This window comes from Diceros bicornis, chromosome 31 (genome assembly GCF_020826845.1).
Source record: "Diceros bicornis minor isolate mBicDic1 chromosome 31, mDicBic1.mat.cur, whole genome shotgun sequence".
Lineage (NCBI taxonomy): Eukaryota > Metazoa > Chordata > Mammalia > Perissodactyla > Rhinocerotidae > Diceros > Diceros bicornis.
The window spans coordinates 23,495,492-23,519,960 of record NC_080770.1 but is presented as its reverse complement, the minus strand read 5'-3'; the positions used below and the strand labels follow the sequence as shown (position 1 = coordinate 23,519,960).

At 36.8% G+C, this 24,469-nt stretch overlaps 1 protein-coding gene across 2 annotated transcripts in view; it reads right to left on the bottom strand.

Annotated features, from left to right (window-relative positions):
* Positions 1-24,469, bottom strand: part of CKAP5 (cytoskeleton associated protein 5) — a 97,872-nt gene that overhangs the window by 36,580 nt on the left and 36,823 nt on the right. For both annotated transcript variants that reach the window (XM_058527017.1, XM_058527016.1), the window contains exons 6-19: positions 23,886-24,018; positions 23,556-23,656; positions 21,349-21,462; positions 15,395-15,499; positions 12,313-12,402; positions 12,040-12,204; positions 11,346-11,474; positions 10,366-10,548; positions 6,971-7,084; positions 6,570-6,680; positions 5,541-5,633; positions 2,774-2,959; positions 2,228-2,322; positions 46-103 (exon numbers count right to left, since the gene is read on the bottom strand). In XM_058527017.1, the coding sequence (XP_058383000.1) occupies positions 46-103; positions 2,228-2,322; positions 2,774-2,959; positions 5,541-5,633; positions 6,570-6,680; positions 6,971-7,084; positions 10,366-10,548; positions 11,346-11,474; positions 12,040-12,204; positions 12,313-12,402; positions 15,395-15,499; positions 21,349-21,462; positions 23,556-23,656; positions 23,886-24,018 (1,677 nt within the window). The remainder of the gene's footprint in view (positions 1-45; positions 104-2,227; positions 2,323-2,773; positions 2,960-5,540; positions 5,634-6,569; positions 6,681-6,970; positions 7,085-10,365; positions 10,549-11,345; positions 11,475-12,039; positions 12,205-12,312; positions 12,403-15,394; positions 15,500-21,348; positions 21,463-23,555; positions 23,657-23,885; positions 24,019-24,469) is intronic.

Here is a 24,469-nt window from a genome sequence, read left to right as displayed (position 1 = left end):
ACCAAGATGGCTGTACTCTTCCTATATATGCTGGTATGTACTCACTGGGTTTGTTGCAGCAAGAGCTGTCTTCACATTGCTAATGAAAGCTTTCACATTCAATCTAGAAGAAATAACATTTAGAATTAAAAAAAAATGAAACCCTCAAAATACACAATAGAGTTTTATGAAGCCCGATTCTAGAACTGGCTCCCTTTGGATATGTCCCTGAGTCTCACCTATATGCTCTTTCTACGTTCATCTAAAGTGAGCTTTACATACTATCTATATGCTAATTACTCCTAAATCCAGTGTTGACTTCTCTCCTGATTCCGGATTCTATACCCAACTGCCTTTGTGACATTTCCATTTCTATGTCTACTAGATGCCCTATATCTGTCAAAACAAAGTCCTGATTGTCCACAGCCCAACCCCAAAACCTATTCTTCCCAGTCTTCCCTACCTCAGTAAAGAGCCACATCATTCTTCCAGTTGCTCAGGCCATCCTTAGCTACACTGAGTCATCCTTGACTCCTCTCTCTTATGCCTGATATCCTGTGCAGTTCTACTTTCAAAATATATTCTGAGTCGCGACACTTCCACCTCTACAAACTATGTCTGAACCACTATAATTTCCTGACAGGATTATTCTAATAGCCTACTAACTAGTCTCCCTGCTTCTGCCCTTGATCCTCACTATCTGTTCTGACTATAGTCAGAATGATTCTATTATTTTTCTGCTCAAAATCCTCTAATGGTTTCCCAACTTATTCAAAACTCTGAGGCACTAGATGACCTGGCCCCCTATTCTTTCTCTGATCTTATCTCCCACCACTCCCAACACCTCACTCATTCCACTCCAGCTACATTCTGAAGAACAATCACTCCTTGCTATTTTTAAATACATCATATATGCTCCTACCACAGGGCTTTTGCACTTGCTGTTCCCTCGGTCTAGAATGTTCTCCCAGATTGTCACAGCTAGCGCCCTCATGTCCTGAAGGTCTCTGCTCAAATGTCATTGGTTCAGGAAGGACTCTTGTTTTACCCTATAGAAAATAACACCACCCCAACCACTCCAAGGTGATACCACCTAACCCTTTATCTTTATTTTTATTCTATTTTTCACACCTCCTGATATATTTTTTACTGCTTATTGTCATGTTCCCTTACTCAAATATAAGTCCATTGAAAGCAGGAATTTAATCTTGTCCATCATGTATTCCCAGGGCCTAGAACAAATGACTGAATATCATAGGTGCTCAGTATGTAGTTGTTGAATAAATGAATAAACGAAAGATCATGCATGAATAAAAAAGAGGAAAATATTCACACGGCTTTTATGTCACACCAAGAGATTAGTTTTACATCAAAGACTATAAAATTAAGAAGGGATTATAACAATACCCTCAACTATGGGAGGACACCACAGATACTGACATAACAATTCTTTGCTTGAGTGACACCTGAATAACAACTTCTACAGTAGTAGTTCTTCATTTGGTAGAACTCAAAATACTGGTTTGCAAGATATTAAGAGGCATGTTGTGAAAAGCAGCATGGCACAGAAAAAGGTAATATAGTATAGCAGTTATAGTATCCTCTCTTGGAACCAGAATGCCTAGATTCAAATCTTGGCTTTGTCACTTCCCAGCTGTGACTTGGGCAGATTATGTAAGCTTTCTGTGCTCTAGTTTTCTCATCTATAAAACGGGGATAACAATACCTCACATGGTTTTTATGAGGATTAAATCGCATGAATAATTATTTAGAAAGTACCTGGCATAAAGCAAGCTCTATAAAATTTTGTTAAATAAACAAATCTGTTCAAATGCAAATAAGTTTGGGCAACAGTGGATTGAACAAGGTTCAACAAGCTTCTCTATTGCATGACCTTGAGAGCCTTTAATTCACAGATGTGCACGATAGGTCTCCAAACAAATGTGATTATATGTAGCAACTGCCAAATATATTTGACTAGAAATCTTTGGAACTGGCTTTTCTGTGGGACAGTTATTAACACTTGAGGAAAAATAACTTAGGGACAGCTAATGTTAGTGGATACCAAAATGCAGGAGCACAAGCCAATACTGACTTTTGAGGAACAAAGGTGGTTTTGTTTTATATAAATTGGACAACCCAGCTCTGGCTTCTCAGAAATAAGCAGAATTAGCTACAACAAATATAATCACCTGTTAGAGACTGCAAAGCATTTAATTATTTTGTACTTGATTTCTTTCTGACTTACCCAGAAAAACCAAATTCTTTTATTGCATTTGATAGCCAATTCAAGGTTTCTGATTGATTCTTGGGATTCTTCTGTGAGAAAGCCATTGACATAACCTGGAGCAAGAGAAAACAAAAAACAATAGATCTGTGTTTACGGTCATATTCCCTCATAGAAATATAGCACGTCATTAAGGCAGGAGAATATTAAGCATGGTTTGCCTGATGCTAAAACAACTGCAAGAATGCCTTAGGAAGGAAATATTTAACTTACACAAGAAAATGAGATAAGTGACAGTAGTATTAAAAGCATTCTGGACTATTTACAACTTTTCATTAGTGATCACTCTGGATTATAATGTCTCAAGAGAAAATTACTCTCATCTTTAATAGAATATTCTTGACTAAGATAAATTTTAATTATCAGGCAACAGGGTATTATTAAAGGTAAAAATAAACATGCAGTATCAAAAATGGTTTTACCTGAGAAGAAAAGAACTAAAGTTTAATTAGTAACCTTAAATTAAAATATGGGAAAACTTGACAAAGACAGCTCCATGTCACGAACCTGTTCAGCCGTCCATGGCAACATACAAGCTTCAGCTATTGCTGTCATAGCTTCTTTTGCATTGTTCCCACATTTCACATCCCCAATCTTGTCTACAAGGCCATCTAAGACAATCTGAGCTGAAGTTTTGGAAAAATTTCCCTTCTGGGCAATCAAAGCAACTATGTGAAGCTTCATCTGCATCACCTGAACAAGGAGAAGTATCATAAAGTTATGAGTAAGCCAAAGATATTTATTTTTTTACTTATTTTGAAAGCAGGCTGAAGATGTCCCATAGTTTGGGATGGCTGAGAACACGACCAAACTAAAATCAGAATTTTAAACAAAGAAACAAAATAATTTTATCCTTTAATTGTTATCAAAGTTGCTAAGTGACAGCTAAGAGAAAAAAAAGCCAAACCACTCAATGTTTTAAAATATTAACAAACAATGTTACCACATGGAAAGTTTATGAAGTGAAAAATTTAATTTCTATATTCTCCCTCTCTTATAATTATTTGCATATGGTACTAAATACATCCTGAAATACATAATAAATGACCATACTAACTGCACAACTCACAGTTCCTACTAGAGTTGCCCACAAAAAAACTACAACCCAAGGGCTGGCCCCGTGGCTTAGCGGTTGAGTGCGCGCGCTCCGCTGCTGGCAGCCCGGGTTTGGATCCTGGGCGCGCACCGACGTACTGCTTCTCCGGCCATGCTGAGGCCGCGTCCCACATATAGCAACTGGAACGATGTGCAACTATGACATACAACTATCTACTGGGGCTTTGAGGAATAAATAAATAAATAAATAAAATTATAAAAACTACAACCATCATGCACATACACACAACAGGACTTGAGAGATTTAAAGAACCTGCATATTTTTAAGTGGAAGAATGGAAAAAGCTGTGGAAAACAATTTAAAGACGTTAATGTGATCACGGCAGATGTATGGACTTGGGGCCTCTTTGCCCATAAATATTTCTCTTTGTCCTGTCTGAATATTTAAATAACAAGTATGGGTGAGGATATAAAGGAATTGGAACTCCCTTGCACTGCTGATGCGAATGCAAAATGGTGCAGCCACTTTGGAAAACAGTTTGGCAGTTCCTCAAAAAGTTAAAGTTACCATATGACCCAGTAATTCTAATTCTAGGTACATACCCAAGAGAATTAAAAACGTATTCACACAAAAATCTATACGTGAATGTTCATAGCAGCATTATTCGCAATAGCCAAAAAGTGGAAACAATGCAAATGCCCATCAACTTATAAATGGCTAAACAGTGTTGTATATCCATACAATGGAATATTATTTACCAATAAAAAAGAATGTAAAGTTGATACATGCTATGATGTGGCTGAACCTTGAAAACACTATGCTAAGTGAAAGCCAGACACAAAAGCCCATGTATTATATCATCCATTTACATGAGATGTTCAGGAGAAGTAATCCACAGACACAAAAAATAGATTAATAGCTTGCCAGGGACTGGGGATTTGGGGAGGAATAGTGACTACTAATGAGTATGGGGCTTCTTTTTGGGGTGATGAAAATATTTTAAAATTATATAGTGGTAGGAGTTGCATAGCTATGTGAATGTACTAAAAACTGCTGCATTGTACACTTTAAAATGGTGAGTTTTATAGTCTCAATAAAGTTGCTACAAAGAAAAGATATATATATATAAAACTATCCCTTGTTATGGATCTAACACACAGGAGGGAATTAGCTCAAATCAGCTGTGCTTCTTTCATCCATCTGAGAAGCTGCATAAAGAGGAATTTTAAAAGTGATGCACGGGGGAAGAGGCCAAACTGTCTGTGTTTGGCCTAGGAAGGCTTTGTGGAGCTGGAACGTATGGATGAGGTGCTGGAAACAGAGTGCTAAGGCAACACAGTGTGCAAAGGGGCTAAGGATCCTAAAGACAGAACACGAGGTGGCAGAAGAGAAGCAAAAAAAGAGACTAGCAGGATGCCAAAATTAAACCTGATAGATTTCAAACTTTTGTTTTACATAAGGTCTATGTATGTCTAGAAGAAGAGAAGGAAACTCTTCTCCTTTTCCTTCCTGTATCACTTTCCTATACGTTCCTTTATGTCTACTTTTTAGACTAAATAATAGCACTACTAAATTTCATCTCTATTAATGAGTTAAACTGACTATGTGGTAATTTTTCATTGGCAATTTAAAGACTGCCTTTATTTATTTATTTTTTTTGGTGAGGAAGATTGGCCCTGAGCTAACATCTACGCCTATACATCTATTTTGTATGTGGGTCGCCACCAAGACGGCTTTATGAGCGGTGTGTAGGTCCACGCGTGGAATCTGAACCCACAAACCCAGGCTGCCGAAGCAGAGCACACCAAACTTAATCACTACGCCACCAGGCTGGCCCCTGCATTTATTTTTTATCCAAACAAATAAGAAAGCTATTTCACTGTTTATCCCTCCCTTGAAAATGTAAAGGTTAGAGTAGAGGGCTTCTAGGCCTAAATAATGAGAAGAAAAATGCATACATATGAATTACACAAACAATATATGTAATATTTCTTTATATATATATAAACTCCTAATTGCACAAAGTTATAGGTATGTATTTAACCAAAACGCAAACATTCCGCTGTTCATTTAAAATTAGATGACGCCTTGGCTGAGTGATTAAAAAAAAAGACAAGCTAAAAATCATTACCAAAACCATACCTCTTTATTACTCTATTCGATGATATAATGGAAATTACTTCAATAAAAGACATTACACCTCCAATTAAAAAATACCTGAAAATTAGTTTCTTTCCATCCAGGTTTCTTGGCCAGCATCCTCACTAATGCCTGGCATGGCATTTCAGTTCGGTCCATTAGTTCAACAGCCTTGAAGTAAAATAAGAGAGTAAGAGAGTTAAGGGATTAACAGTTAGTTCCAAGGAAAAGTATATACCAAAATTAAGTAAGTGGTTACCTCTGAAAGAGGTAAGGGGAATGGAAATGAAGGTTATAGAGGGAGCTTACACAGTTTCTATTATAATGCTTTGTTTCTTAAGTTGGATGTTTGGTGCATGATTGTTATGTTAATACCATTGAAATGCTTCCCCCCTACATTTCAGGAATTCACAAATAATTTGCTCCAAGAAAAGTAACAGAAACAGTTTTCGTTTGCCTAGTGTGTGGCAGAAACTGCTTATACATATTTTGACTTATTTGACTAAACACATAGCAAAGTAGGGTAGAAGTGGTTAAATATAAAATTTCAAAGACGCACAACTCAGGTCTAAACCTGATGCGTGGCAGATGCGGGACTGGAAGCCAGGTCTCCTGCCTCAAATCCCAGTGCTCTTTCAGTTTCTCCACACTCCTCCTCATTAGAATCACAGGGTTTATGCCAAAATGAACTACCAACACAGATTTTTGAAAGGAGCTTCTCACATCAAGTGATAATGTCTGTTCTTCCAAGAATCATGACAACAAAGAGGGAAACAGAAATGTATGAGACGTGGTTTAAGTGGAGAGATGTGTTTCCCTAGTAAGTTTAATGAACAAGTACCATAATAGTAAAATTCATCCAAACCTTATAATTCAGAATAAATGTAATTTTCTTAAGTACAAAGAAGCCATAGAAAACAGATGTTGAAAGATAAACATTACACAGCTAAGCAAACAAATAAAAAACCCCACCTCCTCTTTAGTTACCCTGGAACATGTTCACCTGTTATAAAACACAGCAATTAGGACAAGTCCTCCACTTGTCAATTTCCTCACTTCTATGTAATGTAATTTTCTTTCATGCTCAAGTCATCCGTATGCACCTACCTTCTGGAACTCTTCCATACAGGCCAGCCTTTCCTTCCAGTTACTGCTGTCTAGAAGCTGTATACAGGTAGCGGGAAGGACAGCTGAAGCTTTTTCTTCACATACTTCTATCTGTAAGATACAAAAACATTTACATTAAGAATTGTTGAAGGAGACAGATGGCAAGAACATAAAAATACCCCAGCCAAAACTACAAGAACACTCCTATAGCTATATATAGTATCTGAGGCTTCTATTATACTACCATAAAGGCGAAGTTTGTCCAAGGGACAGTTTCAATAAACCAAAAGATATCAGTTAACTATATTTTGTAGAACTCAGGAAAGAATGAACTCAAATCTTCTCATAGCTATTAACTTTCCATGGTTTTATGAGTTTGAGGCATACTGTGTAATACTGACCGAGAGCTCAGGCTCCACTATTTCTTTGGTCTCCAATCCTTTCTTGTTCTTGGTTCCAGCGCTCCCTGTGCCTCCTGGCGCAGCTGGTTTCCCCTTCTTAGGTGGCCCACCAGCCTAAAAGCAATTTAAAAAAAAATTAAACCACTTAAAGATTTAGAACAGTGGTTCTTAAACTTTTTTGGGCCAGATATTCTTTGAAAATTTGACTAAAATGAGGGATCACCCAAACAACAAAAAATAAACCTTTTTTGTGCCCACGGAATTTAGCAGTTTCAAGGGCAGACAGATCTCCTGAAGACCATTTACGGGACCCACATTAAGAACTTCTAATTCAGAATGAGCTAATGAGATAAACGAAATCAAAATGATGGACTGGAATTATACTACATTTACGGATTAATTTGAGAATTAATGTTTGATGCCTTTAAATGTCTCTAAATCTTTCCTACACTAGTAAAGCACAGTTTCTAAGCTATAACATTTACTCAATACTTAACGGAAAGGTACCCGAGTAATAGGAGAATATATTATTACTCATTGTAGAACTATCTAATTTTTGAAGGAAAATAGGGCTTGTTATGGCAATCTCAGTGAGTGTTCTGGTTATGCTGAAGATGGCCATCTCACTGAATCTTTTTATTGTTTTAGTAGTTTTTCAACTGACTTGCTTGGGTTTTCCAAGTATATGATCATATAATTTAGAAAAATGACGATTTTGCCTTTTCCTTCCTCATATTAACACCTCTTACTTTATTCTTTTGTCTAACTATATAACATTATTAACAATAATGGTACCAGCAGGCATTTTTTGTTTTACTTCTCACTTTATAGGAATACTTCTAGTATTTCATCATTATTAAGCAGAACAGTGACTTTTGGTTTGTTATGTCTACTGCAATCTGTAGATGTATCTCTATATACTTAATCTTGTCAACATATCCATCCATTTCTATGCGGTTAAGAATTTTTATCAAGAAGATATGTTGAAATTTATTATACTCCTTTTCACTGTCTGAAATTAGATTTCTTTGATCTATAAATTTAGTAAATTTTCTAACATTCATATTAAAACATCCTTGCAATGCTGGAATAAACTTCAGTTGGTCATACTTTTTATTGTACCCACTGGGTTCTATCCGCTAACATTCTATTTAAATATCTTGGGGGCTGGCCCCATGGCGTAGCAGTTAAGTGCGCATGCTCCACTGGTGCCTGCCCGGGTTCAGCTCCCGGGCGGGCACCAATGCACTGCTTGTCAGGCCATGCTGTGGCGGCGTCCCATATAAAGTAGAGGAAGATGGGCACAGATATTAGCCCAGGGCCAGTCTTCCTCAGCAAAAAGAGGAGGATTGGCATGGATGTTAGCTCAGAGCTGATCTTCCTCACAAAAAAAAACAAAAAACTTAATTTAAATGTATTTCATCCCAGCTTTGAAAGGTCACAAGAAGACAGCAGTTTATCACAAGGTACACAGCCAAGAGCAGTAACATTAACAGGGCAACACATATCATTGTTCACATCATTCCTTCTACCTATTCTGGATATTTGTTAAGCAATGCCCAAACCTAAAAGAAGAGATAAAATGACAGAGGACCAAATTAGTTCTTCAACATCCAGATCTGTTCTGAGACCAATGTTATACTGAATCTATTTTGAACTTTTAAGGTGCAATTAGCAAAACAAAGATGCTCGTTTTAAACCATATGGAAACTGCTAATACCGCCTGGTTCATTTCAGTAGTATGATTTTGTTGGTTCCTAATAACAATCCCATAAAGAGAGATTTAATTGTTTTCCAACTCTAAAAATAAAAAATTCTATACTCTTTGATTAACTAGAACACCTCTTCTTGATCCTTTCCTGTAATAGCACTCTCTATAGAGAGGTACCTCAATTAACAAATCTACTTACCTTTTTTTTTTTTTTTAACAGACATATATGTTTATTGGCTTAGGTTTTCAAAAGAGGAAGTGAAGCAGGTTGACTCCCCACCTCCCATCTATTTTTTTTTTTTTTGTGAGGAAGATCAGCCCTGAGCTAACATCCATGCTCATCCTCCTCTTTTTACTGAGGAAGACTGGCTGTGAGCTAACATCTATTGCCAATCCTTTTTTTTTTTTTCCCTTTTTCTCCCCAAAGCCCCAGTAGATAGTTGTATGTCATAGTTGTACATCTTTCTAGCTGCTGTATGTGGGACGCCACCTCAGCATGGCTGGACAAGCGGTACATCGGTGCGCACCCGGGATCCGAACCTGGGCCACCAGTAGCGGAGCGCACGCACTTAACCGCTAAGCCACGGGGCGGGCACCCTCCCACCTATTTTTTAAGAAAAGATTCCTCATAAGAGAAAGCCAGCTAGCAAGATAAGAAGAGGTCTTAAGGTGTTGTGCCCAGGTCATTGTCCAGGGAGGGAGCAGCTGGTGAAAAGGGGGGAAACAGCTGCCAACTCCCTGTACTAGAATGCTGAAGAAACAGCATCACATCAAAGAAAGTACACTGTCTCTGTAGCTCAAGATACTTGGGTTCAAATCCCAGCTCTGTAACTCTAGTCATTCAACAAATATATGTTGAGTTCCTGCTATATGCCAGATCCACTTCTATGTACAGGTCATCAAGCAGTGTCAATGTCTCCATCCTTTAAAGTTTACTATACAGTGTGGGGAGACAGTAAACAAACAACTGAACAATAAAAATATCAGAGTGAATTTTAGAAGCATGTGCTGGACACTTAATCCTGCTGAGCCTTAGTTTCTTTTTCTGGAAAAACAGGGATCACAAAACACTCACCTCAAGGGTTGTTATGATGATTAAATGAGATTATGTAGGTAAATGCTTCATCAAGTGTTGCTCACTAAATATCAGTTCTCTTCCCCTAACCCCAGGCTCGGGTTCAGGGTGGGAAAAGAGAATCACACTTTTTGCATCTGCAGTAGATAACTCCATGCTTAAGAGAGTCCACAGGACAAGTGTTCACTAAAAAAATGCCATATTTGCCCCTGGGCATTTCTCTCTTCTACACTGTACAAGGGTAACAAGACCTGGACTGGTATGGAGACTTGGTGATGTGATTCAGCAGCATTACCAACTAAATGACCAAGGTGTGTTATTAATGTTAAGTGCCTTGCCACATTTTATTTCGTTATTTAATGATAATTTCTGATGACTTAAAATGCACTCCTATACCTTCATTACCATTTTTATCTCTATTAAAGTTTCAAAAAACCAAAAGTATTGTTGGAACACTCTGTTAACAGATGCTGTTCTGTATTTTGAATGTGGTAATGAGTTCATTACCCAAATGAAATCATATTGGAAGGACAATAAAGAACCTGAGATTCAGATCCTACTTTACTAAATTCTAATTTTTAAACCATATTTTCCAAGTCATCTATTAACCTTAGAAGCAGGTGCCTTTTTTAAGGGTCCTGGCTTGGGTGCTGAAATATCTTTTGTGTCCTTATCTCCTGCAGCCCCTGAAGCAGCAGTCCTTCCCGGCACAGGCTTCGATTCCTTCTTATCAGCTGCTAGTACAGCTTTCTTACCATGTATTAGCTCTACTTTTTCTGAACATTCTTTGATCTGGAGAATAAAATTGAGATGAACATCATTAACCCCACCTTTGAAACATAATCACTACATTATTACTTAAATCAGTCATCTAAACCACAACTACATGAGAATTCAGAGAAAAATGTTTCCTTTTCAACACAGATAAATTATCCAGACTTTCTGATATTTTATTTCTACACAAATTAGAATTAATAAACTTACAATAATCGCATTTTTGATAGAAGACACATTCATATTTAGAAAGATAATTTTCCAGATATTAGAAACAGATTTATCTTTTTTTTTTTTTAGATTTATTTATTTATTTATTTATTTATTTCCCCCCAAAGCCCCAGTAGATAGTTGTATGTCATAGCTGCACATCCTTCTAGTTGCTGTATGTGGGACGCGGCCTCAGCATGGCCGGAGAAGCGGTGCATCGGTGCGCGCCCAGGATCCGAACCCAGGCCACCAGTAGCGGAACGCGTGCACTTAACTGCTAAGCCACGGGGCCGGCCCGAAACAGATTTATCTTAAAACACTGTTTTCACCTCCTCTACAGATTGGTAACTTAGCTTTATTTTTTTGTTTGTTATAAGTTGAAAGATATTTCTACTAATACCACCATTGTAGCTTGGGAAGAAATTTAAATCTTCAAAAGCTATGTTCTCAAACTCTAGGTCTGAATCACCAGTGGCGAATGAAATAAATTTCATGAGTTGATATGAGCATTTTTAATGAAACAGAATAGACAAAACTGAAATAAAACCATTATGCACAGAGACAGGACTGTTGTTCAATTTCATTCTAATTCATTACTAACCTACCTTATCAAGCTTGAGTTTGTCCACATCATTTAGGAATGGGTTTACTGCTTTCTCACCAACCACCTTCAAAGCAGTACCCAATGCTTCAAATGCAGCATCTCTGACTTCAGGAGCAGAATCATTGATGTGCTATAGTCCGGAAGTAAGCAAAATGATCTTAATACAAGGTACTTTAGGCATTACTAATTTTAATTCAGACTGGTGGTTGTTGGATAAAGAACTTGCCTTTTACAATTCACTAAAGCTAAATGTAGCTTTCCTTTTGCCAATTTACAGTTACTCTTTCATAAATTCTTTTTGGGTGAAGGAAACCTCTGGTAGTCCACTCAGCAAGTAAGTGCTTCCTTTTCCTTCTACCTTCTATCTAAAATGCCTCACACACAAACAATCTTCAAATACTCAAAACTGTATGCCTGTGCTTGGCCAGATCAGCTGAACACCAGTATATGGGCCAAATAAGAAAAAAAATGTTTAGCTATTAATGGAATCATAAAGCTAACTTGTGCTTTTCTTCAAGAATAGGAACCCAAATAGTACAAGAATGTGGATTCAGTTTCTAAAGCTGCCGAGGGTCTGCTCCTCAAAAGACCATAATCTACTGTCTGAAAGTCAAGTAGTCACTGTACATAATTAGTAGGAAAAAAACCCTTCCCTAGGTATAAAATATTCCCCCAATTTCAAAGAAAGTCTATACCTTAAGTAGAGCAGCACAAAAGGGCTTTAGCAAGCTCTTTGGCAGGGTAGAAGCAGTGCAGTGGCGGAAGCTTCTTGCAATAAAAAGAGATGTCTGCTGCTTGATGGTTGGATTTTTATTATCCATTACTGCTAAAACATCCTCACTGATGTTCTGTAGTGTGGTCTTTAGAAAGAAAATGTGGTCAACGAGCTTTTCTCAGCCGTAAAGAACAATCAAAATATTACACTGACAAAATTTACTTTAGACAAAAGTAAATTGTTGTCAACTCACAGTCAGGAAGATTGCATCAATCGCCTCCTGCAAAGCTTGTACCACTTGAGGCTTCTTCTCTTTGAATTTCTCCAAAATGGTTGGCACAACCTATAAAAGTGAACAGCTGGAATATTATTCACAACAAAAAGGAATGAAAGAATGAAACATGCTACAAACATAGATGAACCTTGAAAACATTATACTAACTCAAAGAAGCCAGCCACAAAGGACCACATATGTATGATTCCACTTATATGAAATGTCAAATCTATAGAGACAGAAAGTAGATGAGCGGTTGCCAGGGTCTAGGGGGAGGGGAGAATGGGGAGTTACTAATATATAGGGCATAGGGTTTCTTTCTGGGGTGATGAAAATGGTCTGGAATTAGAAAGTGGTGATGGTTATATAATCTTGTGAATATACTAAAAACATGGAATTAGACACTTTAAGAGGATGAATATAATTTATAGTATGTAAGTTATATCTCAATAAAGCTGTTATTAAAACAATGTTTGGCTCTACCAAAGCAAACAAAACAAATGAACACCTAAGTTGGATACAAAGTCATTTCCTTTCTTGAAGGACACAAGAATCTTACACTGGAACAATTGAGGGTTCCCATTCTATACCACCATAGTAGTACTTCTCAACCTTCTTTCTGCATCTATACCTTATATGCAATCATATAAGCATTTCTATCAATAACATCTCTCATTAGACAAAATGATTCCCCTAACGAGGTGGATTTAGGGCAGGGAAACAGGTATAGTATACACTTCTTCCTCCCCACCCAAGATTCTGATATAACTCACTAGACTGGGATGTCTCCTACCCCTTCACTATACTAAAGAAAGAGTACCAGAAATTATAGCAATTTTGATCAGAATTGTAACTTCTTATTCAAGTACTAAGTTTAGATCAGTAAAGTTGGAATTTTTATTTTAACTTGTAATTCATCACTAATTCATTAAATATTTATTGAATGCCTACTATATCTACCGAGTGCCAGGCACTGTGCTAGCAGGCAAATTAAAGTTGTTTTTTTTAAGGTCCAAAAGATACAGCAAAGCTTAATGGCATCCAAAAAAATTTTCTTCCAAGATTTCACAGAAGTAATACAGACCAGAAGGAATGCGGTTCCCATGGAGAAATAGACTTTTTAATATTAGCAGTTAGTTATAAACTTTAAAATCAAGATATTTTAATGGCTATAAAGTTAAAGTTCACTTTTACATATATTGCCAAAAAAGATAGTTTACGAACAGCTAAAGAAAATAAAGCTGAACCACTAACATGCTTGATATCAAACACTGTATATATGATATAGTTTTAAGGGGGGGAAAGTAGCCCAAACCATAAAACACTGGAGACATTCTTTAAGTTGCACAACAAAATGTCGCAAAGCCCGAATCAGAACTCAAACTAGAGGGCCAGGTAATCATCCAACTATAATTTAGTATGTATTAAAATGTATTTTAAAAATTGTTTTCTAGAAAGCTTACAAAGTTATACCTAACACAAAAGTAGAAAATATTCTAATAAGTAACACAAAACTGACCAAAAGTTAATTAATACACTGATAGCAGACACACACACACACACACACAGATATTATATAATAAATATTGCTATATTTATATTTATATATAAAATATTGATTTATATAAAATTATATAATCAATTATATAATAATTATAATTATTATATAAAAAATTTATATATAATTATATATTAATATATATATTATATATTAATATATAATTATATATAATATATAAAAATAATTATAAATCAATAAAATATTGATTTATATATAAAATATTGATTTATATAAAAATATTGATTATAATTTTACTCCAATTCCTGATTTACATGTCTAAGAGTTTTATAGACCCTTATTTTTATTTCCCTGATAACAAGCTAGTCATGATTTATTTTTATTTGGAAGGTCCTCTTTTTTTCAGTTAAGTTCCCTGAAATTATTTTTAATGTTGTGAGTAAACAAGCTCCAAATACCATATAACTAAGGTTAGATATTAGCTTCACAAAATAAAACTGACACATGACTACGGACTATTAGGAAAATCTTAAGTCAACCTAGGGAATCAAATGATCAAGTGGCTAGCAAGTTAAACCTGCAAGTTCAGTATGGGCAATTTTCAGGATGCTGAACCATTCTAAGTAATTCAGATCTGATTTAGAGGCCAACAAACAGATGCCCCAGTTAAAGAAAACATCTCAACTTATTGAAACTGTTACTAAACTTGACTGCTTCCAAATTTACACAAAGAAAACAGCATATTCCACAAATGTCTCCACTCAGATTTTCTTAGAATAAATTAAACTGATATATCACCAAAAGTGTAACCTATGTAAGTGTCTCAACTATATAAATTATTATTTTAAATAGGAAAACACTATAAAATAGATGTTCTATATTAATCTCACTTCCACTCGTTTTTTGTGTGTGTGTGAGGAAGATTAGCCCTGAGCTAACATCTGTTGTCAAACCTTTTTTTTTTTTTTTGCTGAGGAAGACTTGCCCTGGGCTAACATCTGTGCCCATCTTCCTCTACTTTATATATGGGACACCACGACAGCATGGCTTGATAAACAGTGCGTAGGTCCATGTCCGGGACCCAAACCCACAAACCCCGGGCTGCTGAAGCGGAGCATGCAAACTTAACTGCTATGCCACCAGGCCAGCCACTCTCACTTCTGGTTTGATACTGACTTTCCTACTTTCATTTTTACTTTGTCCTGGTTATTGTAAGTTTTATTTCATTCTGTTGTATTGTAATAACGGTGGAAGAACAAAGCAAGATATTAACAAGTAAATAAGTAATAAGTAAATCAACTCAACTAAGTAATTTAGGCCAAGTGCCTGATTTCCTACATAAAGCTAATGAATTTAGTTATAAGTGACATCTTTATTGACATTTTGTGAGGAGCTTTGCTCCATATTAATAAAACTTAGTGAGAAATATACTTTGCCCAATATATAAAGATCTGCCAAAGAGTTGTTTTAAAGCATAAAGCAAACTAGCCCGACATTCTTGATAATGCTCTTGATTTGTATCCAAAAAAATCTGTTACTTACGTGTCCTGCATATTGTCCAAATTTCTTCCTTAGCCCAACAGCCAGGCCAGTAAGACATTTTGCCGCCAAAGCCACCAACATCACATTGGTGTCCTTTCCAACAACCTACAAAGGGGGAAGAGGAAGGGAAAATAAAACAGTCACAGCCCTGTAGAAGGGAATTGAAAATTTATTCTTAAAAGAACGCTGAAAGCAATTATGCTAACGGATAGCAAATTTTGTTTCCTATATAAGAGGAAAGATTCTTCTTTGACAATATCAAACTTGGGAGCTTCCCTTCATTATGTTTAGTCTCCTATCTTAAAGTTCTACCAATAAAATATGCATAAAACCACAACTTCAAATTGCTAACTCTCCATTAGTGGTAGTCTGGACTGTCAGCACTGCACAACAGCGCAGGAGGTGACTCTGATAATGGCAGAGAAGCTGGAGGCGTGCTGACTTTGCTTTGGGGGGCAGGGACACCACAGGGCAGCAGCTCTAACATTTATGTCCAAGGAGCACCAGTAGAAACTGCTGGAGGCACCTTCAAGAAGTCCACGGGGACTCTAAATTACAAATGCCATTACAAGCATTCCTCCGAGGGAGCTTCTGCCCTTGCAGCTGCCAATGTAGTTACCTAATGATCATCAAGCTTGCACTTCGAGTCTCCTAGCAGAGTCTCCTCCAGCACTATTTATACTACCAGCCTCCCATACTACACCCCACAAGGCCCAGCACTCATCAAAACTCACAGGTAATAGATGCATCTGTGTCAATTTAGCACGACAGTGACTATGCCTGGGTTCCTTCATTGTGGTATACTGCCCAAGTCAGCTGGTGTTAAAAAACTGCTTTACTTTTAAGTGCCCCAACCCCTTGTTTTTTCACTCTTCTCCCAGATAGAAGCAATGTTTTCATTCTACTTTGGATTTTATCTAGTCTCTGAGATCTGGTATTCCATAAGCAGAACACTTCATCCCAGATTCCCTCGGAAACAACTCATAACGCACAGCATGCAAAGAAGTTCTGGTTGGCACCTACATGCACTCCCCAAGTGCTCAGGAGTAAAAATTAAGAGATGAAACTAACATTTATTAAAAATAAATTAGATGTCATAATTTTATAGGTGCTTTATAATCCTTATTTCATTTAATTTTCACCCAAACCCTATCAAGTAGGTACTATTATTATCTCAATTTTGCATATCTCAGAAATTAAATAGAGATTAACTTGCTCAAGGTTACAGAGCTGGCCAAAGGTAGTGCGTGACTCAAACCGAGGTCTGTTTTGACTCCAAGGCCTTTGCTCTCTTTACTAAAGCATATTCTCCCCCTAAACTCATGTTATGGCAAATACACTTTCCTCATGAGAAGAAGAGATCAGGGTCCTAATAACATTTTAACTTATAAACATTTATAAGTTATAAGTTGTAAGTTATTTATAACTTATAAACATTTATAAGTTACAAGTTAACTTATAAACATTATAACTTATAAACATCTAACTTATAAACATTTTGTTGAATCTCTAATTACTATAAATCTACAGAGAAAAAATTCCATTCAGTTCCGTACTGAACACTATTCACATCTGTAAATGTTCCGATTATTTTTCCTTGACAAAATACCTCTCAGGTATTATTTAGATGCTAGAGTTTATATTTAGCATCTAAATATATATTCTAGGGATGGTCATCAAAAACATGCCAGACCCCATTCCAAGAAATCCTAGTTCAAGAAATCTGGATGGGATTTGGACATCAGTATTTCAATATAGCTCAAAAGATGATCTTGTTATGTTTCCTCAATTAAAGGCCATTATTCAATCCCATTCTTAGGAGAATACCTCTCCCTACCCACCATTAGAGCAGTAACCAGTGGGAACTGAACCCGAGACACTGAGGTTCCTAATATAAAGTTTTGAACAGGATCTTGTGAACCTATTATAGTTCCAGCAGGTAAAGGACTGAATGAACTTACAGGTGAGTGATGGACCAGGCACTTGGTACACTATCTGCCTATCAATACTCATTGTCACACATTCCAGTTTGACTAAACAAGTTGTTCTCAACTGGGAAATGGAGTGGGGAAGGTGAAGTGTTTCTTCTTAAGTAAAATGGTGTATGTGCAGGGACTCCATTCCAGAGTTGAGAAAAACTCAGCGACTATGTTCTAGACTGGGCAAAGGAAGTTTTAGCTCATTGTTAATTTAATCTAAACAATGGGAAATATTCTATAATTAAAAATTCTGTCACTTCTCCCATAAATCTAGGCCTACTATGTGATTTTAAGTAATTATCAATTAGTATTTATCTTTACTAATGTAAGCTACTAGTTAATAGAAATCAAAACAAAAACACTGTTAACAGAGAGAGAAATCAATGAAACCCAACATGATTATTGTGTTTAGAAAACTACAATGAATACAAGCAATAATTAAGTGGAGAAATGTAGAAAGACCAAGTGAAAAAAGGTTAATATCACATAGAAAGTCTAGAGATTAAATGATAAAACATCTTGAAAACTCAAATTTTAATCTAAAGATTAAAAATATATATATATCAACCAACATCCACAGGTAATTGGCAAAGTCATGGAAGCTATCCGGGGGGTAAGAGGGAGGGGGAGGGGAGAAGCCATCTTATAAATGAAAGAACTATATAACCTGTGAGAAGAGGAAAGCCCAGAAAAGATGCTAAGTCAGGTGACAACTCAAAAGAAGACAGTTTAAGAAATAATTTCAGGAATACCATAAGGAATTTCAAAACAAATAGTTCTTTACTACTTGCATTAAAAAAAAGAAAATGGGATATTAGTGTGATTACTGGATACAGACAATAGAGAGGAGAGACTATGGAGGGAAGAAGGATCGGTCTGTACCCTATCCTTCAATCTCATTCTCTTCCATTTTACCATTTCCCCATTTTTGATATGTCTCTGTTAAGTCAACATACAGTAGTCCCCACCCTTATCCGTGGTTTTGCTTTCTGTGATGTCAGTTACCCACAGTCAACCAAGGTCTGAAAATATTAAATGGAAAATGAAAGACAGACCACATCCACATAACTTTTATTATAGTATATTGTTATAATTGTTCTATTTTATTATTAGTTATTGTTGTTAATCTCTTACTGTGCCTAACTTATAAATTAAACTTAAATTAAATCATAGGTATGTATGTATAGAAAAAAACAGTACATATAAAGTTCAGTACTATCCACGGATTCAAGCATCCACTGGGGGACCTTGGAATGTATCCACTCTGGTTAAGTGGGGGACTACTGTAACATACATAATGAAGTTTGTTTATTTGTGTTTACATGTAAGTAAAATCACATAAAAAGTTTTTAAATGTCATGTTAATTTATACAACTGAGGTTAACTTTTCATTGTTTTAAATATTTTAGCCATAAAACAAAGTTTCTTTTTACTTGTTTGTAGCCTTTAATTGATTGCTCCCACTCCACCACGTGAAGAGGGAAAGAAGTTTCTCCTGCTACCCTAGATCTCACTGATATCTATTGTCTATGTCTACCCAAATATAAAATCCATCATCCTCTCTATCATAGAATACAGCGAGAGATTACATTTATATTCAAAATGCCAATGGAAATCACAGAACAGTTTTCATTTGAAAAGCTAATATCCTAAGAAAATGCATGAAGAGAACATCAATTAATATTCTTTATCATTAGATAAGGAAAAATAAAAGGTTTGATTTGAGGCATTGAGGATTCAGTCACAGAGCAATAAGATTCCTGAAAAAAATTATATGCTAGAATTTACAGAGAAGCTAAACTTCTGAAGGCCACTAGAATCTCACCTCCTCTCTCTCTTTTTTTTTTGTGTGTGTGAGGAAGATCAGCCCTGAGCTAACATCCATGCCAATCCTTTTTTTTTTTTTTTTTTGCTGAGGAAGACCAGACCTGAGCTAACATCTATTGCCAACCCTCCTCCTTTTTTTTTCCCCCCCTTTTTCTCCCCAAAGCCCCAGTAGATAGTTGTATGTCATAGTTGCACATCCTTCTAGTTGCTGTATGTGGGACATTGCCTCAGCATGGCCAGACAAGCACTGTATTGGTGCACACCCGGGATCCGAACCCGGGCCGCCAGTAGCGGAGCGCGCGCACTTAACCGCTAAGCCACCTCCCCTCTCTTAGTGCCTTCTACTCTTCCTCTTTCCTCCCAGGCTCCTGTTGGTGAAACCTCTTCCCTCAGGGAAATTCCCTTTTAATTAATCTTGCCTGGGTCTGTGGCTTCAAGATGAAGATTAATAACTAAACAAGATTTTGACAAATCATATCCCTGCCTCCAAATCCCACTTGGAGGAAAGCTTAGGATGGCTGACTGTGAGAAAACACAGTCCATCCTCATTACTCACGGATTTCGTATTTGCGAATTCACCTACTTGTTAAAATTTATTTATAATCCCCAAATCAATACTTGCAGCACTTTCCTGGTCATTCACAGACAAGCACAGAGCTGTGAAAAATCTAAGTTGCCTGATGTGCACATTCCCCGCTGAGACCGAACAAATTTGCCTTCTTCCAGCTCTCACAATGTAAACAAGCAACTTTTTCATAGTCTTAGTGTCACATTTTTTTGTACTTTTGTGCTTTTTGTTGGTGCTTTCACTGTTTAAAACAGCCCCCAAGTGTAGTGCTGAAGCACTGTCTAGCATTCCTAAGTGCAAAAAGGCTGTGATGTGTGTTACATAGAAATTACATGCGTTAGATAAAGCTTTGTTCAGGCACAAGTTTAAGTGCTGTTAGCCATGAGTTCAATGTTAATGAATCAATAATATATATTAAATAAGATGTCTTCAAAGAGAATAAAGCAAGGTTATGTACTGACTGGTTGATGAATACGTTGTGACCAGAGGGTCGCAGGACCCTAACCCCATATGTCCCTTAGGAGCAATGGTTCAATATTTGCTAACTCAGTGTTTGTGGTGACTTTATAGAATATAACTACCAAGAAAAATGAGAATTACTGCATTTATATGCGTATATAAATAAAGATTAACCTTCTCCCCACAACATTCTAATCCTATGTAATTTCAGGCTGAGAAGCAAAACAAAGTTTTCAACCTTGCAGTATTCAAGAAGATGTCTTCAGTTTGTTCTTAAGCTCTATAACTATATCCACAGTGTTTGATCTATACTTTCAGATTTTACGAAAAGCCATTACATACAAAAATAACCACCCCAGCATTCAACTTGGTTGGACCTAAGTGATACCAAAGGAGTGTTTTCTAAAAATATTTCTTTCTTATTTAGTACTTGCTTGCTTTATAATTGACCACATATCCCTACATCCTTTGCTTTACATGCTGATACAATACAGTGTGGCATCACCTGCCATCTAACGAAAAAACATCTTTCATATTTAATATTTGCCCCTTAAACAGAGCCAATTTAAATAGTTCATTCTACAGAATTATAAAAGTGGACTATTTGGTTCTAGATCAGCAACATGCTACCAAATACATGCTATCAAATAGCATATTTAAAGTCAAAATGATAATAAAGAAAGATTGAAAACCAATCCCTCCAAACTAACATAGGACAGTCATTTTAAACAATCCCCTTTAAGAATGTATGCTTAGAGCCGGCCTCGTGGCTTAGCGGTTAAGTGCGCGCGCTCTGCTGCTGGCGGCCCGGGTTCGGATCCCGGGCGCGCACCGAGGCACTGCTTCTCCGGCCATGCTGAGGCCACGTCCCACATACAGCAACTAGAAGGATGTGCAGCTATGACATACAACTATCTACTGGGGCTTTGGGGGGAAAAAAATAAAGAAATAAAACCTTAAAAAAAAACAAAAAAAAAAGAACGTATGCTTATAATTAAAAAACCATCAATAGTGTTCCTTAAACGGCAATGTAGTTATGATAAAAAAGGATGACTGATGAAGAGAAACTCAAAGGCCTAGTCTGTTGCTGGGACACGAATGTTGAAACTCCTTACACTTACTTTCTTTAATGCTTTTACTAAATCCACATAATCGCCAGCTTCCAGTTTGGGGTTTTTCACTAGTACTTCTACAGCCTCCAGGGCTTCCTTTCTCTCCTGCCATTTTTTTGCCTCCTGCAAGACACAATATGAGTCACTTGTAGAACAGAAAATAAGAGAGCAAAATAAGTCTACTTCTTGCACACTACTAATTCAATACATAATTATTTTTTGTTTCTAGAAACTTTTTCTAAAGTTCATTAAACAGCAAAATTGCAAAACTGTGCAACCAATCAGAATGTTTTGTTCATATATATAAAATTTTGTTCATATATAAAAAGTATTTCACATTTCATAACTCTAAAGTTCTATAATAAGTAAACCAATCAGATGCCATAGACTTTTCCTTCTCATTTTCTAGGCAAATGTTAGTAAGCAAGTATAACAGAAAACATTGATAGAAAGCGTTTCTAGCATATCTCACTGTGGCACAACTACAGGAGAAAGGAATTTCCATACTGACATTAAAAAGACAAGAAAAAAACAATCACATAACCAACCACCAAAACTGTTCTAATATTGGAGATAAGCTTTCCAGAGTGGGGTACAACGCTAATCCTTTTGTTTCATGGCCATAAAGTAGAATATACTTCACTAGAGATCAATCATTCATTCAATAATTTGAATATCCACAATTTGAAAGAACTGGAAATATAAAGAAGATGACAAACCCATCACCCTGGAGAAGATTACAGTTCAATTTATCACATATTTATTTGTTAATCAGAAGTTAATAGGATACTCAAGGAGCTGATAGCAGAGCTAGGAAGATCTTCAATACATAACTACCAGGTCATGACCACTATGAAAGAAGCAGTACAAGCTGCTCTGGTAATATAACAAGAGGACTTAAGCCAGTTTACGCTGTCAGGTAGGATCTCCCCTAAAAAGTGATGCTAAACGTGAGATCTAGAAGATGAAGAGGTATTATGAAGTGAATGGGGGAGAAGCACGTCATAGGCAGAAAGAACAGTATATGTTAAAGCCCAGAGTTTAGGGGAGGAAAAAAAAACTGGCATATTTCATTCTGGGAGAAGTTCAGTATGAACGGAGCCTGGAGAGTGAGAGCAATTAGAGATGCAGCCAGAAAGTAAGAAGGGGCCCCAAAAGTGCCATAGACAGCCTCAATGACCACAGGATGATTTCAGACATCATCTTTTTTTTTTTTTTTTGTGAGGAAGATCAGCCCTGAGCTAACATCCATGCTAATCCTCCTCTTTTTGCTGAGGAAGACCGGCTCTGAGCTAACATCCATTGCCAATCCTCCTCCTTTTTTCCACCAAAGCCACAGCAGATAGTTGTATATCATAGTTGCACATCCTTCTAGTTGCTGTATGTGGGACACGGCCTCAGCATGGCCGGAGAAGCGGTGCGTTGGTGCGCGCCCGGGATCTGAACCCGGGCCGCCAGTAGCAGAGCGCGCGCACTTAACCGCTAAGCCACGGGGCCGGCCCTGAGACATCATCTTAAAACCCGTGGAAGCCACTGAAGGGTTTTAATGGGCAATGATATGGGAAGATTTGCATTTTCAAAAATGACACCTCTAATTACACTGTGAAATATGATAGGAAGGAGGCAAGAGCAGAGACAAGGAGTCTTATAAGAAGACTACTGCAGCATGTAAGGGAAGAGATGATGGTAGTGGTTGTTTCTCAACTGGGGATAATTCTGTCTCTTGGGGTACACTTGGCAAAATCTGGAGGTATTTTTGATTGTCATGACTTGGAATGCTATTACTGATATCTGGTGGATAAAGGCCAGAGATGCTGCTAAACATCCTACAATGCACAGGACAGCCCCCTAAAACAAAGACTTATCTGGCAAAAAAGGTCAACAATGCAAAGGTTGAGAAACCCTGGGGTAAAGCAGAGGCAGTGGGATGGAGAAAAGGGGATGAATTTGAGAGATATTTAAAGGTAAAACCAGAAAGACAAGAAAAAGGGAGGAGTCAAGAACAATGTCCCGGTTTTTGGCAAGACGTACAATAAAGTGCTATAGTAGGCACAAATACAAAGTAGTATGAGAACAAAGAAGAAGCAACTGACTCACTCTATGAGGGAAGATTCGAGGTGGAAAGGGATGCACCAGGAAAGAACTCAGCAGAGCATTCTCTAATTATACTCAATCATTTAAAATGAAATAAATGAAAAAAGTTCACCATTACTTACAATTTTGTCATAAAAGTCTTTGGGAAGTTTAGAAAGAATTTCTACCGCTTCCAAAAGCTCATAAGCATCTATCTGTGGTACCTCATCACCATCATCACCACCTTCCAGGAGTAAAACAAAACAAACCTTAATTATTTATCAAACAGTTACCAGTCCTGTCACACTCCTGATGAAACCTTGATACAGAAGGGATCAGAGTTATTAATGCTATAAACAACTTACATTTCATTAAAAGGCAGTCCTACAAAATACGCCTAGTGAATATAGGTTCTGGTGGTATGGCCCATTCTTGCTAATTTTTACAGAAACCAGTATTTAAAATCGGCTTACCTCCCTCAGCATCTCCACCAGCAGACTGTTGCTGTTCCAATTTAGCTTCTAGTTCTTGCTGGGAACGCAGAAATCGACTTGGTTTAGGAGCACCTGTTGGCAGTTTGACCCATTCTTCTTCTAGTTCTTTTAACTGCAAATATCATAAAATATTTTAAACACATATCTACATCTCTGCCATTAGAGAACATAACTTCACATTTATATTTACTAATATATCAGAACCCAATTTCTTATTTATGTGGCTCTAACAGGGCAAACAAGAAAAGATAAATTTAAATTGTATACATTTTGTAGCATAAGTCAAACTGACATATTTACTGAAGTCATACACTGAAGATGTATGACTAAGCACTTAGAAAAAAGAATAAAATCCACTTTTTAGGACACTCTCATTAGTTCATGAATTCAGATATATTTATATCAGATAAAGTCTCCAAAATCAATTGTACTAAAAAAACCCAGATAAAATGCATTTTGTCCAAACAGATATTAAGTCCTGCCACCCAACTGCACTATAAAGGAATCTCTTAAACTGCTACAGATTCAACACTAACATACTGGAGGCACTGAATGCATGGTAT